This window comes from Nanorana parkeri, unplaced genomic scaffold (genome assembly GCF_000935625.1).
Source record: "Nanorana parkeri isolate BGI_ZX_2015 unplaced genomic scaffold, ASM93562v1 scaffold702, whole genome shotgun sequence".
NCBI lineage: Eukaryota > Metazoa > Chordata > Amphibia > Anura > Dicroglossidae > Nanorana > Nanorana parkeri.
Genome location: NW_017306970.1, coordinates 493,781 through 509,518, shown reverse-complemented (window position 1 = coordinate 509,518; position 15,738 = coordinate 493,781). Strand labels below are relative to the sequence as shown.

General features: G+C 41.4%; 1 protein-coding gene across 1 annotated transcript in view; it reads left to right on the top strand.

The window, feature by feature from the left end:
* The window catches only part of WBSCR17 (Williams-Beuren syndrome chromosome region 17), a 336,869-nt gene extending 321,715 nt beyond the window's left edge, over window positions 1-15,154 (top strand). Inside the window, exons 9-11 of the mRNA XM_018563829.1 lie at window positions 9,546-9,641; window positions 12,961-13,128; window positions 14,347-15,154. Coding sequence (XP_018419331.1) covers window positions 9,546-9,641; window positions 12,961-13,128; window positions 14,347-14,475 — 393 coding nt within the window. The 3' untranslated portion in view covers window positions 14,476-15,154. The remainder of the gene's footprint in view (window positions 1-9,545; window positions 9,642-12,960; window positions 13,129-14,346) is intronic.
* The last annotated feature ends 584 nt before the right edge of the window (window positions 15,155-15,738 follow it).

Genomic DNA, 15,738 nt, shown 5'->3' with positions numbered 1-15,738 from the left:
TATGTGTATAGGCCAATGCCTTGGCTGGCGCTCATGCAGAAAGATTCAAAAAATTGTAATCGATCAAAACATTTTTAATCGATCAAAAAAATTTACGATTAATCGAGAAGTTAATCGTTAATTTGCACAGCCCTACTTTAGACTAACATTTCACAAAACATTCACTGCAGGTGAATCCTCCTGGTGCATGTATTTTAAAGGAGAGTGATTGATTCACCACCAGTGAATGTCACCAGTGAAAGTCACATTCATTGCTTTATAAAAATGCGACAATGCACATTTCCCCATTTTTATTTAGAAATTTGTTGATCTGACCAGAAAGCCAGTGATCTCCTAACTTCGTTTGCACATTGCCTCTGCTGCACTGAAATAAAAATTTGTGTTATTAACCTAGCCCAGTTCTCCCCTTGAATTATAGAACAACTCCCTCTTGTGCTATAAAGGCAAGAGTCCCATCAAAGGAGTACTGTGAAGGTATGCCAACACTGCTTAGGATATCAGTCAGGCCAGGTTCACACATGGGCAATCCGTGACTGCTCAGCAGTCGTGCACGATAGCTCGGGAATTGCTGTGCAGTCACATAGTCGCCCATCACCGACGATCGTGCTCTGTGTGCCATTATTTTCTAATGGCAGTCCAGTCAATCTGGAGCGATCGCGCGGATTCCGCCCGTGCAACCAAACACGATTGTGGATAAAGCAGCCGCGCGTCATGTATCACAAAAAAAGGTACATGTACCTTTTTTCTGCGATTGCCACACGGATGTACCCCATTGAAATCAATGGGGCCTCACAGCAATTTCTGTCTGCAATTGTGCGCGGTCGCGCAATCCCGGGACGCACGTCCGGGATCGCTCAGGCCTGCACAGGCCCTTAAGCAGTGCTGTTATCTCCAACAGTAAGTTAGAAGTGCATTGCATTTCTGTCAAATGTACAGGTTGGTTTTGTAAAATGTATTTTGTAAAGGTTTTGTAAAATTGTTGTAAAATGAGACAAAACACAGACAAATATGCTTGCGTTACAGAAATGTACAAGGTATTTGTTTCTGGTTATTTAAAGAGAAGTAAAGCCAAACCTTTTTTTTTGGCTTTACTTCTCTTTTGGTTCACAGGAGTACATTTACTCCTGTGAAGAAGAATAATGTACTCCTGTGAAGAGAAGTCAGTACACAGTGGGCTATATACAGAGCTGTACTGCAGCCGGGAAGGATTCCGACAATTGTCGAGATCCACACGGATGCCTGATTGATAGCTGGCCCTCCAATGAGCGCTGGGGGAACAGAGAATCCCTGGGGGAAGTGGAGACTGAGAGTCATTGCTGTCTGCAGCGAGGAGACCATGAGCTGAGCGTTTAGCAGTTACATGATCATTGAGCTCTCACTATATAGAGCCGCTGTGTGACAGCTGCTATTGTCTCATGCTGGCCTTAAGTATTGAAAAGAGGATACTTTACTCTCCCAATACTTTTCCTTTAACTTTACCCCTTGAACATTTACTCTTATTTTGACTTATACAGTGAGTCCTTAACACTTACCCTCCTCCTAAAATGTAACCTCTAAAATGTTTAAACCCTAACTAGATAAAGTGTAACATACAATAGCAGCTGCAAAACATTTGTGCTTTTAACATAACTTGCAGATATGAACAGTACTGCCACTGTTTCTGTAGCAGACATTGGCTGTGGCTAAATTATATTTTATGTATGTTATTGACTTTACAGTAAGTATTTAATTTTACAGCTGCTTTGAGCATGCTTTACACAGCTAGGGCACTGCAGGGCATTTATCAAGCTCTAAAATGCATATTGCAGCTCTTTGCATTAAATTTGTAATGAAAGCTTTATGAGAAGCATGTATCTTTTGGCTGTTGTGTATTGCTAAAATATATCAATTTTAAAAGTAATTTGGTGTTTTGTGGTAAAGGCAGACATGGGACATATATAATATTAAAAAATCTCACATCGGTCTCTCAGATTTATAGTCTATGGTCTAGACCTCAGAAACCACACAAAATATATTTTACATACAGAGATTACTGACACAAAATATTAAAATATCCTAAGCAATATATGATCCAAAACTACTTAAAAAGGCTCATTCAATAAAAGGTTTAAAGAACAATGGTGCCTAATCTACAGTAATTCCCACCATCCCCTGCACCCATTATTTTATTTTTTTTTGAATAACATTTTTGTTTTATTAAAGTTTCGTACAAACAACGTAAAGTTTACAGTGTACAGTCAGTTGTGTTGGGTGGACAATAACAAATAATTCACAAACAATGTACAAAGAGGGGTAAACAGTTTAAATGAAGCCCATCCACTCAACAGCATTCTCCTTTGAAAGGACCATTCGGACAACCTTGTTATGGACCATTGAGATGAGTATTAAGTATGCTTATTTACGATCCCATCTGGGTCCTAAAATCCAGTATGTATGTCTCGTGGGTTAAGCCATTTCGTGTTTCCCTCTTGTGTATATATATATATATATATATATATACATATCCTGGGTATACTCAGCAGGAATCTAGCCCATCCCAGTGTTTGAACGTAATGTGAGTACATGTCTTTCAAATGGAGTCATGAACCAACCGTATAGCTGAATTAAATTTAAATAAACTTCAACTTATAACAACTTAAAACTAACAAAAGCGCCTAGCTGCACTTCAAGAATGTTTAACAGAGTATCGTGTCCTCACTTCACCTTTAACGGTCCTAGCTCACCCACAGGTCCACCTCCTAGCTCTCAGTTCAGGTCAGGGCACCCCCGTGGCCATTCTGCTGGTGTCGGCCCTCCCCCCACGGGGCATAGGACTCTCCTGGGTCTCATTCTCTGTCTGCAGTGACCAAATTTCCATATAATCCCATTCTACCCACACTTTTTTGTAAATATGCAGGGTGTTATTCAGTCTAGCCGTTAGATGCTCCATCTCTTGCACCTCTTTAATGCGTTGGTACAAGTCCACTTCAGATGGGGGGGCTGGACGCTTCCAATGAAGGGCAATTAGGCATCGGGCTGCCGTCAAGATATGGGAAGCCAATTTCCGCCCATACTTTCGGAGTTGCAGGAACGGGAGACCCAGCAAGTAGTGGATAGGATCTAACGGTAGCTGTATTTGCAACAGGTTCTCCAGTGTGGTTTGAACCATCTTCCAGAACCCCCTGCAGTTGTGGGCAGGACCAGTATATATGATATAGAGAGCCTACATGACCATCATTCCGCCAGCAGGCGGACGATACATTCGGGAAGATAGAATGTAAAAGCTCGGGGGTATAGTACCATCGATACAGTATTTTATATTGATTTTCCTTATAAGTCGAGCAGATAGACGATTTTGCTGTTGCCCTCCATATCAACTCCCATTTTGAACCCTCGTTATAGGAGCCCCCAGATCCTTTTCCCACTGAACCATATTGGGGTGTTGGATAAAATGTTCCGGGTGCGGAGTGATTAGCATTTGATAAATAGCCGAAATCATACCCTTCTGGGAGGGGGAGGAGCTGCACAACATCTCAAAGGGTGTTCTTCTATCAAATTTGAGGTTTGGGGATATGGTTTGAGCTAGATGTTTAATCTGTAAAAATGGGAACATGGTTTTAGGAGGCAATTCATGTCTATCCTGAATCGTAGGGAAGGGGAGTAGCGAGTACGTAATGTGGTCCAATAGATCTCTATAAACAAATAGGCCCTTCGACCACCATGGGTGTACCCAGTCCTTGATCAAACTCGGCATGAGGTTAGGGGTGAATAGGAAGGGAGTCATGGAGGATTTACTTGCCGCTAGGTTATACAGGTATTTAGATTTATTCCATATTTCTAGTTGTAAGGTCAGGGCACACAGGGGAGTATCCGCCCTACATTTGGTTGGGTGGGACCACAGCAAAGCACTGGGGTGGACCGGTGCCATACACTGAAACTCAATTTCTGCCCATCTGGATTGGGGGGTAGGGGAGCAGAGTGCTGGAATATTGCGCAGTTGTGCCGCCATATTGTATTTAGCTAGTAGTGGTAGCGCCAGTCCACCCCTGGCAACCGGTGCGGTAAGTATCGTCTTAGAAATACGGTGACGTCTGTCATCCCATATAAATTTGAGAATATCTGCTTGTAAGGAGTTCAAATCTGAGGTCTGAATTTTTATCGGCAGAGTCTCAAAGTAGTATAAAATTTTTGGCAGTAACGTCATTTTTATGGCCATTATCTTCCCTGTCAGGGACAGTTTAAGGGACCTCCACTGTCTCAGTAGTACTCTCAGGGAGGAGAAAAGGGGCTTGTAGTTAGACGAGTATAAAAGTGGAGGGCTAGGGGTGAGTCTTATCCCAAGGTACTTCAGAGATTCCTGGACCCATGTGTAGGGGTAGGATGTTTTCAATATGGACAGTATAGTTGGGGGAATATGGATGGGCAGTACTTCAGTTTTGGCCACGTTAAGCTTATATCCTGACACCCTTGAATAAGTCTGCAGTACCGTGTGTAGAGCGGGTAATGATAGCAATGGGTTAGTCAGAGTCAAAATAATGTCATCAGCGAAAAGAGCCAATTTATACTGTTGAGTCCCCACCGTGACCCCGGTAATGTCGGACGACAGCCGAATCTTAGATGCTAGGGATTCCATGCATAGAGTGAACAAGAGTGGCGACAAGGGGCATTCCCGGTCGAGTCCAACGTACGTTCCTGTTCCACAATGTTCGCTTTCAATTGCTGCATCTTATGCAGGCGGTCTCTCTTAATCTTAGAGGATAGGGCTATGCAATTGCCCCTTATGGTAGCCTTGTGGGCCTCCCACAAGATAGAAGCAGATGAAACCAAACCTACATTAGTAACAAAGTATGAACGAATTACAGGTGAAACTCGAATAATTAGAATATCGTGCAAAGTTCATTTATTTCACTAATGCAACTTAAAAGGTGAAACTAATATATGAGATAGACTCATTACATGCAAAGCAAGATAATTCAAGCCGTGATTTGTCATAATTGTGATGATTATGGCTTACAGCTCATGAAAACCCCAAGAACCCCAAATCCACAACCTCAAAAAAGTAGAATATTACATGCAATCAATAAAACAAGGATTGTACATAGAACAATATCGGACCTCTGAAAAGTACAAGCATGCATATGTACTCAGTACTTGGTTTGGGCCCCTTTTGCAGCACTTACTGCAATTACTTTTGCACGATATTCTAATTATTCGAGTTTCACCTGTATATCTCCCTTGTTTATCCACTATAACCCGCTCAGGGGTAAAAGGGCAGGTATCTCTCATCAATATAGCCACCCCCGCTTTCTTGGTTGTAGAGGGCGCAGCATAGGCTCTGGGGAATTGAGACTTTAGGAATTTAAAGGAGTTAAGCGGGCAGAAGTGTGTTTCCTGTAAAAACACTATGTCAGCATTTGCAGACTTCAGTTCCCTAAACAGCAAGTTTCGTTTAGTTTGGGAATTCAGGCCTTTAACATTTAGAGAGAACAATTTACATGTAGGAATCGTCGCCATGTCGGGTATTAAAGAAAAGGAGAACCGAGTATGTTTCGGTCACCAGGTCATAGAGCCCTTGAAACGTGAAAGTCACCACTCTTGCACCCCCTACAATAGAAAAGAACGTAAGCAGACCTGAGTCACGGTGGGGAGGTATCCAGGCAACCACATCAGACCCCTGGTGAGTAAGAACCGACCGCAGCTTAATCAGCATCCATGGTGAGGTTAAGTGAGGCTGAAAAACAATACTAAAAATAACCAGAATTACAAACATATAAAAAAAAATGAGCATTGTAAGCACGGGATCAACTATCCAGAAAGAATGTGTAAGTAAGCAAAAGGCCTAATCCCATAGGATCATGCTGTTGGGCTGTGATGTGAGGGGGTTCCCTTCTCTCCCGGGCCTGTTGGGGCCTCTGTGGCTTACTCAGTCCTTCAGGTGGGGGATCCCATGGTCCGGGCGTGAACAGCCCCTGAATTGGCCCGCTGGGGTCAGGAGTCCCCCCTTCCTGAACGGCGTCCGACATCCGAGGATGGGACCGGGAGATGGACTCCCGATCAGGGCCTTCACCTGCCGCGCGGCCTGTTGAGACCACGCCACGTCTTCCGCCCCCCCCCCTGCCGGTCACCTACCCGTTCTGTCGGAGCAGTGTCCTTCCGCGGCGGTGGCGGCGAGGGCTGCGAGCTGGATGAAGGGGATTGCGAGCCCGCGTTTGAGTCACCTCCGAACGACTCCCGGGATAACTTGGAGAAGGACAGCAAGGGGCCCACGCCTGCCTCCATCGGCGCCATCTTGCCTCGTGGGTGCAGCTCCGGCCGGTCCGGCCGATCAAAGTAGCCTCTGATTGAGGTGGACGCCTGGGACTTACGGTAAGAGGACGAGAGTCCTTTAGTATGCTTTTTAGTCTTGCTCTTGCGCATGTTAGGGAGTTAGAATGGCTGCTAATTGTAGTTAGGTAGCGGGTCAGATGCGAAGCTCACTCACAGCACGTCCTCTCTCATCGCCGGCTAGCCACGCCCCCCTGCACCCATTATTTAAAGTGACGCTCATCTTAGGAGTTAAATCTTACAAATACTCTTACAAAACTTACTTAACTATTAACAAAAATGTAACTTATACTTGCATCATTTAGCTGGTAATCCTCAAATCACCTCTGACCACCACTCCACTCCAAGCTCCCTCCTGTGATGGACTACAATCTTGATACAAATTAGTAAACTAAATGTGAGATTGTAGTCCATCACAGGAGGGAACTTGGAGTTGTGGCTACTTTACAACACACACAGGGACCATGCGGAACAAAAGTAGCCACCCTCCAGAAGGAAGGACAGTGTCAGCACCAATTCTAAGATGATTTGAGGATCAACAGCTGAGTGATACATATATAAGCTACATTTTTGTTAATAGTCAAGGTACATTTTAAGATTTAACTCCTGAGTTTAGTGTCACTTTAAACATTTTAGATATACCTCAAATCAAGGTATCTTTCAGCTGGACATGTGACATTACAGGTCCTAGCCAATTTTTGTCTTGAATTAGCAGTGCACTGTCATGTAATGTGTGAGTGTCATTATGTGCATCATTATTCTGAACCCATGCCAGAGTGATGACAAACCCCAGGGGGACTTACAGAAAGTGGGATGAATGGTGCTGGGTGTCATTCAATCTAGAAAAGGATTGCTGCTGTCGGCAAGGGACAGCACCATAGCAGGGGCAGACTGACAACACATGGGGCCACCAGACAATATAAGATTATGGGGCCCCCTTGTTCTCCACCCACATACAAGCCCCACCCACAAGCCCCCCACAATAGTCTGAAAAATGCACATTGATGTGCATTGTTTTTTTCTATTTAGAGCGGCTCTATGCGTATTCATACAGCCGAATATGCGGAGACAGCCGCTCCAGTATGAATGGAGCTTTAGGTGTATATAATGCTTATATAATGGCCGCAAACCAGTGGAATCCATGCAGTTGTTTCACATATAGCGTTTGCGTCCCGTGCGGTCTTCTGCATGGAAAACCAGGTGGGAAATGCAAATGCTACGTGAATGGAGCCTAAAAGGTAAAAATCGTCCCATATCCAACTCATAACAGCGATGGGCTCCGGCTCTCCAGGTTTTTGTAAATAATAGAAAGCTTCCAGTGATGCTTACACTGTGATATAAGATGTGATAATAAGCTAATGAAAATAAAATAATATTTTACATTAAATAAAGTATATTAAAAATGTATTATAAAATATAGCATAAAATCCAAGAAGATTTTTTTTGTTTCAAAGAAAAAAAAGAATCCTCCAGTGAGGGGCCTGGGACCGCATCTCATTGGGGCCCCTCCAGCCTCGGGCTATTGTGCAGCCAGCGGTAGGTCCGCCCTCCGTCCAGCATGACATGCCCCCTGCCCATATGGTCAGACCGCCCCTGACTACAAATACATTATATTGCAAATCAGCACTGGTTAATAGCACCAGCTACAGCAACCCACCCCCCATCCAACATTTCTCTTCTTGGTGGCCAGGGGACAGGATGGAATGAAGGAGAAGGTCCTCTCCCACACAGCAGGATGTGCTGCCTGGCGGTGTCTGCAGTGTCGCTAGCGGCTCCACCAGGCTGCACAGACCTGGCAGGTGACAGATTCAACCTCTCCATCCCTGCACAGTTGCCCGTACATGCAGCAGTCTTACCACTGTGGGAGAGCACTGGCAGAGGGAGGGAGTGGCACTATCTCAGGGGGGGAGGGCACCACTGCCCTGCGATCCCCTTGACATCACTGCTGCTGCACGCCTCGGCCATCTGGATGACATCAAAAGGATGCTCAGCTGTCCAGGGACAGTCTTGTGCAGGGGACGAGTGCAGGGGACGAGGCGTAATCTTCTCTGAGCCCCAGTCATCAATCTGTAAAAGCTATTGGAGGGGGTGAGGCCACGGGCCCCCCTCCTGCCCACGGGTGCCCGAATGCCCGTATGGTTAAAAGTAATATGCATACTTGTTCTCAGTCAGCAACCTAGAAAGGTTCTTAAAATAGCACTGTATCATTAAAATTCATACTTTACATGAATTAATAAGGCACATGTCAGTATTGAATTAGAACGTTCTTCTTTCTAACCCTCAATAGAAAATGTCTATCTAATCTCTAAGCTCAATCAGGTCACTTACAATTTAGGCAGACTTGGTGTCTTGGGTGAGTATGGTGTTTGACATCATTAAAGAACGCAGAGAATGTTGCAAAAACACAGTCCATTTCATGTTATCAGTAAGATAAGAGGATCACCAGGAAAGCAGACCTTGCTTATCTAAAAAGCATATACAGTATGGCTAACCATCTTCACAGGAAGCACATATGAAAGATTAACCCTTGCAGTGTGGCAACCCCTGCACTGTAAGGGTTAAGTGCATCTTTTTCTCTCGGGTCTAAAATACAAAAGATATACTCGCCCGATCCTCGACACTGCCTGGCTGCTATAAAGGTCACTGCAGCCTCTTCTCACTTGGGCTTCGGCAGTCTAAGGATCCGTGAGACATGCATTAGATGTGAGGATGCCAGAGTAGAGAAGAGAGAGGTGAGCTGTCACCACCACAGGATCGAGGTTCGGGTGAGTCTATCTTTTTTATTTTAGACCGTAGACCAAAATTAGTACTTAACCCTTGTGTGGGGGTAGGCCCATTGCAAGGGTTAAGTTTTTATGTGCCCAGAGTTTCTTCTTTCAAAGCATTCAAGCATTTAAACCATTAGCACACTTTGATAAGATTACATTTAAATGATCTTTATCATATATATTTCTAAAAACATTAAAAAAGGAAATAGGCCCTCTTCAAAAAGTGTTTCTTAGAATTTCATTAATTTTAATATATATTACACATACTCACCAAATGAGATATCCTGATAGCCCAAAAGCTCCATCTGGTGGCTGCAAAAGTTATATATTTCACATAGACAGGAATATATATATATATTGTGGCATTGTGAGGCAATATTTTCATTAAAAATGCATTCTCTATTTTTGAGTTTTAAATACAAGTTCACCTGTTTGTTTTGCAACAATTCTGAACAAATGTTTTTGTTTCCACAGCTACGGAATAATAAAGCTAAGGATGTTTGTCTAGACCAAGGCCCACAGGAGAATCATACAGCTATAATGTACCCATGTCACGGATGGGGCCCCCAGGTTTGATATTTCCCTATTTGTTTTATGGCCCACAGTTCGTCAGTTAGTCACATATAGATGATTAGAAAGATTTACGCAGTTGAACAGTAATAGTTTTGTTTATACTGGAATAATGAGCTTGCTAGGATTGCATTACTTTGGGGCTTGTTTATCAAGTGCAAGTATTCATAAAACCACTGAAGTGATATTATTCCTGCCTTTTATTGGCAAATCTAATTATCAAGCACATCTGCAGCAGATTAATTAGTCCTATCAAAAATAATGTAATGGTAGACTTGGTGGTCTATTCACAAAGCTGCCGAAGGATCTGGCCGTAGCTTCGGCCGATCCTTCGGCTAGCTTCGGCCCCAGGACCCCTTCGGTTCAGGAGAACCGAGGGGGTGCTGTACGGCTATTCACAATATAGCCGATATACGGCTGAAATCAGCCGTACCAGCCTGAAGTGAATAGCCGAACAGTGTTCGGCTCACTTCACTTCTGATCGGTCATTCACTCGGCTGCCCTCGGCAGCTTTGTGAATAGACCCCATAATATCTGGCCTTCTTTTAGGCCCCGGTGCTGCTTTTTTTGTAGTTTAAAGCATGTTAAAATAATAGAATTTGATAAATTAAATAATGTTAGCAGGAGGTAACTCACAATAAAAATAAATAAATAAAATAAAATAATAATCATAATCATAATAATAATAATGTTATTATGCTAAATTGGAAAAATATTTCAGTATATAATATGACCATATAAGCTTGACACAGCTTTCACAAAAGTCAGGGCAGCCCTCCCATCTACTGATTTTAGGATTTGTTAAACTCTGCAAGCTGCACTCCTGCAGTGTATGCCTATCTTAACTGTTTAACTAAGCATAATGAATCTTTCATGTAGGAAATGTTCATACAGCCAGGTTCAGGTTGTATTTGTACACTTAGCCTTAATGTGAAGGGCACTATATTACATGATCTAATAAAATCTTCCAACACTTTTTATTTTAATTATTTTTAAGTCATATTCTTTAACTAAGTGGTTTAATCCATGATTGATAAAAGAGTAAATCTAACAAAAAAACATGCTTTGTAGGCTTCTGTGTGTTTTTCTACATCATTTTTCTATGCATGAATGTTTTAAAGCACATAAATATTTCTCAATGCAAGCAGTTATTTTAGTGTTGTAAAGCTGTGTTCTCAAATCAATTTTGTATACTTGTATTGTTTGAACACAGAGCTGTAGCACAAGAAGCAGAAAATAGGATTTTTTTCAAAAGTAAAGTATTAAAAAGTGCCACTGCCCATACTCACTTATTAACTACAGTAACAGAGCACTTCTGAAAGGAATTCAAGGATGGAAACTCTAGGTAAAGCAGAAAACCCTTATAATGTGAGAATAAAAACACCCCAAACTAAATTAGATACTAAAGTTTCCAAATGTGTACTTTCAACAGTTGGATTCACTATGGGCCTTACCCTTATTTAAGTTCTAGTGGCCATTATGAACAATTGTGATTGTTTGTAGTTGCAAAAGTAGAGATAAGTTTACATCCTATGTATCAGATTATTTAGCAGTGAAAAAGGAATCTGCAAAGTAAACATAGCTGCTATCATCTTTCCTTGATTGCTGTCATGTACCTGATGGAGGCTAAGTGATGCAGGGGCATCCCTTGCACCTCCTGTCCAGCGATCCCTAAAGTTGAGACAGTGTAGGCAGGAGCTTGGAGAAGCACAAGTGCCTGTAGCAGGCTCAGATGCAGCAGGGTTACAGGCAAACCGAAGGTCAAACACAGCCAGGCAATGCAGGTACACAAGGAGAAAGCCAGGAACAAAGTCATGAAGCAAGCCACAAGCAGAGCCGGGCATAAAAAAAGTACAAAACAGCAACCAGGATATGAAGCCGGAGTCAGAAGCCAGGGACAAGCTGTCAAAACAAGCTGGGTCAAATCACAGGAGAAGCACACAGGTCAGGTCACAGGAAGCAGAAGCTGACAACCACTCGGCCCCTTAATGAAACTCTGGTTTAAATAGGCAGTCCTTGTTAATTATGCTCATGCACGTGTGCATTAACCAAGTAATGCCAGGCCCAAATGTGTATCAACGTGAGCAACATCTAACTTGTCCTGGAATAGGTACATTGCTTGACTGTGCACAAATGCAGGTCTTTAAGCATGGCCACGCACCTGATTTTCCTGACAACTGCTCTGAACTCATGCTTCAATAGCTTTCTGCATACCAGTGCTATTTAAACTGCTTTATTAACAAATATCTAAGAAGGGTGTCAGGAAAAAAACACATGATTCTTCTCTGTTCAGGTGATCACACTGATGTCTGTATGATATCTATGGAAACTCTAAGGGGGTTATTCACAAAGCTAGCCGAAGGATCAGCCGTAGCTCCGGCTGATCCTTCGGCTAGCTTTGACCACCTGAGCCCTTCGGTTCAGTAGAACCGAAGGGCTGCTGTACGGGCTATTCACTATAGCCTGTACAGCTCCCGAAGTTGACCGAGCAGCTCGGTCGAGCCGAAGGCATATGCTTCGGCTCGACTGAGCCGAAGTGAAAGCCTGATGTTGGATTGGCTGAGTCAAACTCATTCTGCACTTCATGTCAGGCCGAACATGCTGAGCATGTTTGGCCGACCCGAAGCCAGCCGAAGCAAGCCGATGTACGGCTGAAATCAGCTGTACAAGCTGAAGTGAATAGCCGAAGAGCGTTCGGCTCACTTCACTTTGGGTCGGTTATTCACACGGCTGTCTTTGGCAGCTTTGTGAATAACCCTGTAAGTTTGTCTTAAGGGCGTATTCACAGTAGTATGTTGAGCTGCGATTTTCGGTCATGATCAATGCAGGCTCAATGCAAGGGCACATAGAAAACACTTGTTCTCTGAGTGCCCTGTCCACACCATTCACAACATGCGTTGAGGTGCATTGTGGTGCACTGCGTATTAATGCAGCATGTCTGCATGTTTACGCAGCACAACACATGTCGCTTCACCACAGCACAGAAGATAGAGTTAAATGGAATGTAATTGTGTGATGTTTCAGCTAAAAAAAAAAGTAAACAGTGCACCGCTCTTTACATTGAACACCAGCGTGCACGCATTATACTGAGCATAATATGTGCAGACCGGTGCGAACAGGCCCTAACTGTAAACATAATTAGATCCACCTGCACAAGCAAGCTATTAAATAGATATTTAATGTTAATGCAAATTACATTTATTGAATTTGAAATATTTATATTTTAAATATTGCAATGCAATGTAAGAAACAAAAATACCCTTGTGAATGCACTGGTAGAATGGGTAGTGTTGAATAATAAAATTCTATCTGTTTGCAGCTTGCAAGATACACAAAAGAAGGATATCTTCATCTTGGAACTCTGGGGAGCACAATTCTCTTACCCGATACACGCTGTTTAGTAGATAACAAGAAAAGTAAATTCCCTCAGCTTATGGACTGTGATAAGGTGAAAAGCACACTCCACAAGCGCTGGAGTTTTATACAGGTAAATTATTTCTTCTATGGCCTTCCATTGTTTGCTTGATAAGAACACTTAAATGTTGTGGATGATATAGAAACATTAGGGAGGGAAAAAGCATTCTTTCAGTTTAATTGTTGTGTCATTTATATATTTCATTAACATTTAATTTGACAATTATACAGTCCCTGTTACAAACACATACTCTCCAGATCCATTGTTTTATGTATACCTCTTAGGATATCCAGTGAGACATATTAACACCAGAATGCCAGTTCTACCTAACTGCCTGGGTTGTCAACCTCAAATTTAATGATTTATTTATTTACAGTCTAGTGCCATTTATGGGCACATTAAAAAAAACATAATTGCAATGTCTTAATTGTAACAGTAATAGAGTGTGTACTGCTATAATTTTAACAACCATGGTTATAAATTTTAGCCAAACAATTATTGCCTTTTAAGTATTCAGAACAGTTATGACTGGAGAAAATGAGAAAAAAGAAGCAAGCAGTTTGACCCTAAGAACCTAGTGATAAATGTTTTGGAAAAAAGTGAAAGTCAAGAACAAGAACCACTTTGCCCAAATAATTTTTTAGCTGCAAACAACATGTTTGTTAACAATAATGTAATGTTTTATTTAATAAAAATTGTGTAGTAAAATATAACTCCAACAAGACACAAACACACTATTGCTTATATACATACATTTCACTTACTGCAATTACTTTTGCACGATATTCTAATTATTCGAGTTTCACCTGTATGTATGTATGTATACATACAGGTGAAACTCATACAGGTGAAACATACATACATACATACAGGTGAAACTCGAATAATTAGAATATCGTGCAAAAGTAATTGCAGTAAGTGCTGCAAAAGGGGCCCAAACCAAGTACTGAGTACATATGCATGCTTGTACTTTTCAGAGGTCCGATATATAATAATCTACTTTTTTGAGGTTGTGGATTTGGGGTTCTTGGGGTTTTCATGAGCTGTAAGCCATAATCATCACAATTATGACAAATCACGGCTTGAATTATCTTGCTTTGCATGTAATGAGTCTATCTCATATATTAGTTTCACCTTTTAAGTTGCATTAGTGAAATAAATGAACTTTGCACGATATTCTAATTATTCGAGTGTCACCTGTGTAAATATATATATATATATATATCAGGAGATAAATAATAATAAAATTTGTGTGTTAACCATTTATAAATGTTATCCTGTTCATTTCAGAACGGAGCAATAATGAATAAAGGCACAGGACGTTGTCTAGAGGTTGAAAGCAGAGGTAATGGAGGCATTGACTTAATTCTTCGAAGCTGCACAGGACAAAGGTGGACAATTAAAAACTTCATTAAATAGGAAGAATGTCCTAATGTTATTTGGAAACATTGGATACAGACTTCAGCTTTCAATATTGGATATTTCTACGGATTTAACTAGGAAACAAAACCTGGAGGGAAAAAGTAATGTATTCTTCTACTTTGGAGCGGGTCAGAACTTCTTTCAAGATTTAATTTAACAGGAGCCACTGAAAATAATTTAAATGGGCCAGTACTAAATCATCCATCCTGCATGCTTGGTGGTTAGTTTAATGAAACAAAAGATTGCCAGGCCTTATTTTATTAAAACACATTGAAATAGCAGCACAAAGGTTAAACATGTTTTTCTCTTCTGTTCTTGTGAAAGTCCTGTTTATCATGAATCATGACCTTGTATGTAAAAAATATATTACCATTTATGGGAGTCATAAGTCTTAACTAGAGATAGTGACACCAAATTGTTGCCAAAGTAATATACAGGTAGTCTGTTTAATCACAAGTGCAATACTTGCCTGCAACTTGTTTTGTGGAAATTGGCCATTTACTATTATAGGCACAATGCACAAAATATAACAATATAAATTCTACGTTTACAGATTTTTTGTTGTTGTTAACTATGTGTCAGCAGACTACTGTTACTTATCAAATGAAACAGTAAGCAAGCTTGATCACTTTGTTCCCTTAATAAAATTGTTTAGTTGTGGAACCAGTTATTGTGCCATTTTGTTTAAATACAGAAATATAATCATGCCACCTTCTCGGAAAGACCAAAGTTGTTTCTTTTCAAAACAGGACTGTAGACTGAGCCAAACTTATATATGTAAAATAGGAAGAGGTGGACCATGTGCATAGGAGCAGAAAATGTTGAAATGTGATTAAATAACTGTGGTATTGTAAAGATAGTTGTGTATATTTTGGGAAAAAGAATGTAACCCTTTGTTCACTTCAATTGTCTTCTCTTTATCCCTGGGCATTCTTGTTGTGGTAAAACTGGCTTGGTCATGCTGTCTTTACACTGTAGTTTACCTTCTTACTCCTTTCTCTTGGGGACTTTTGTCCCAAGTTATGTCTCTACAGTAGTTAGTGATGTTTAATAACATGAAGGTTAGCTGCTTAGGGTATAGTTCAAACATAATCAGGCCAATAGATGCATATACCCCTTTTTGAACTTAACAAAGTTCTGAACATAATGTTCATGGCAGATCACAGCTTGGAAAGGGAAAAACCAAGAGGAAATTGCAAGAAGAAAACCTACCCTCTTCAGATCCAGATACCAACAGAAAAGCTAAAGGGATGAAAAACA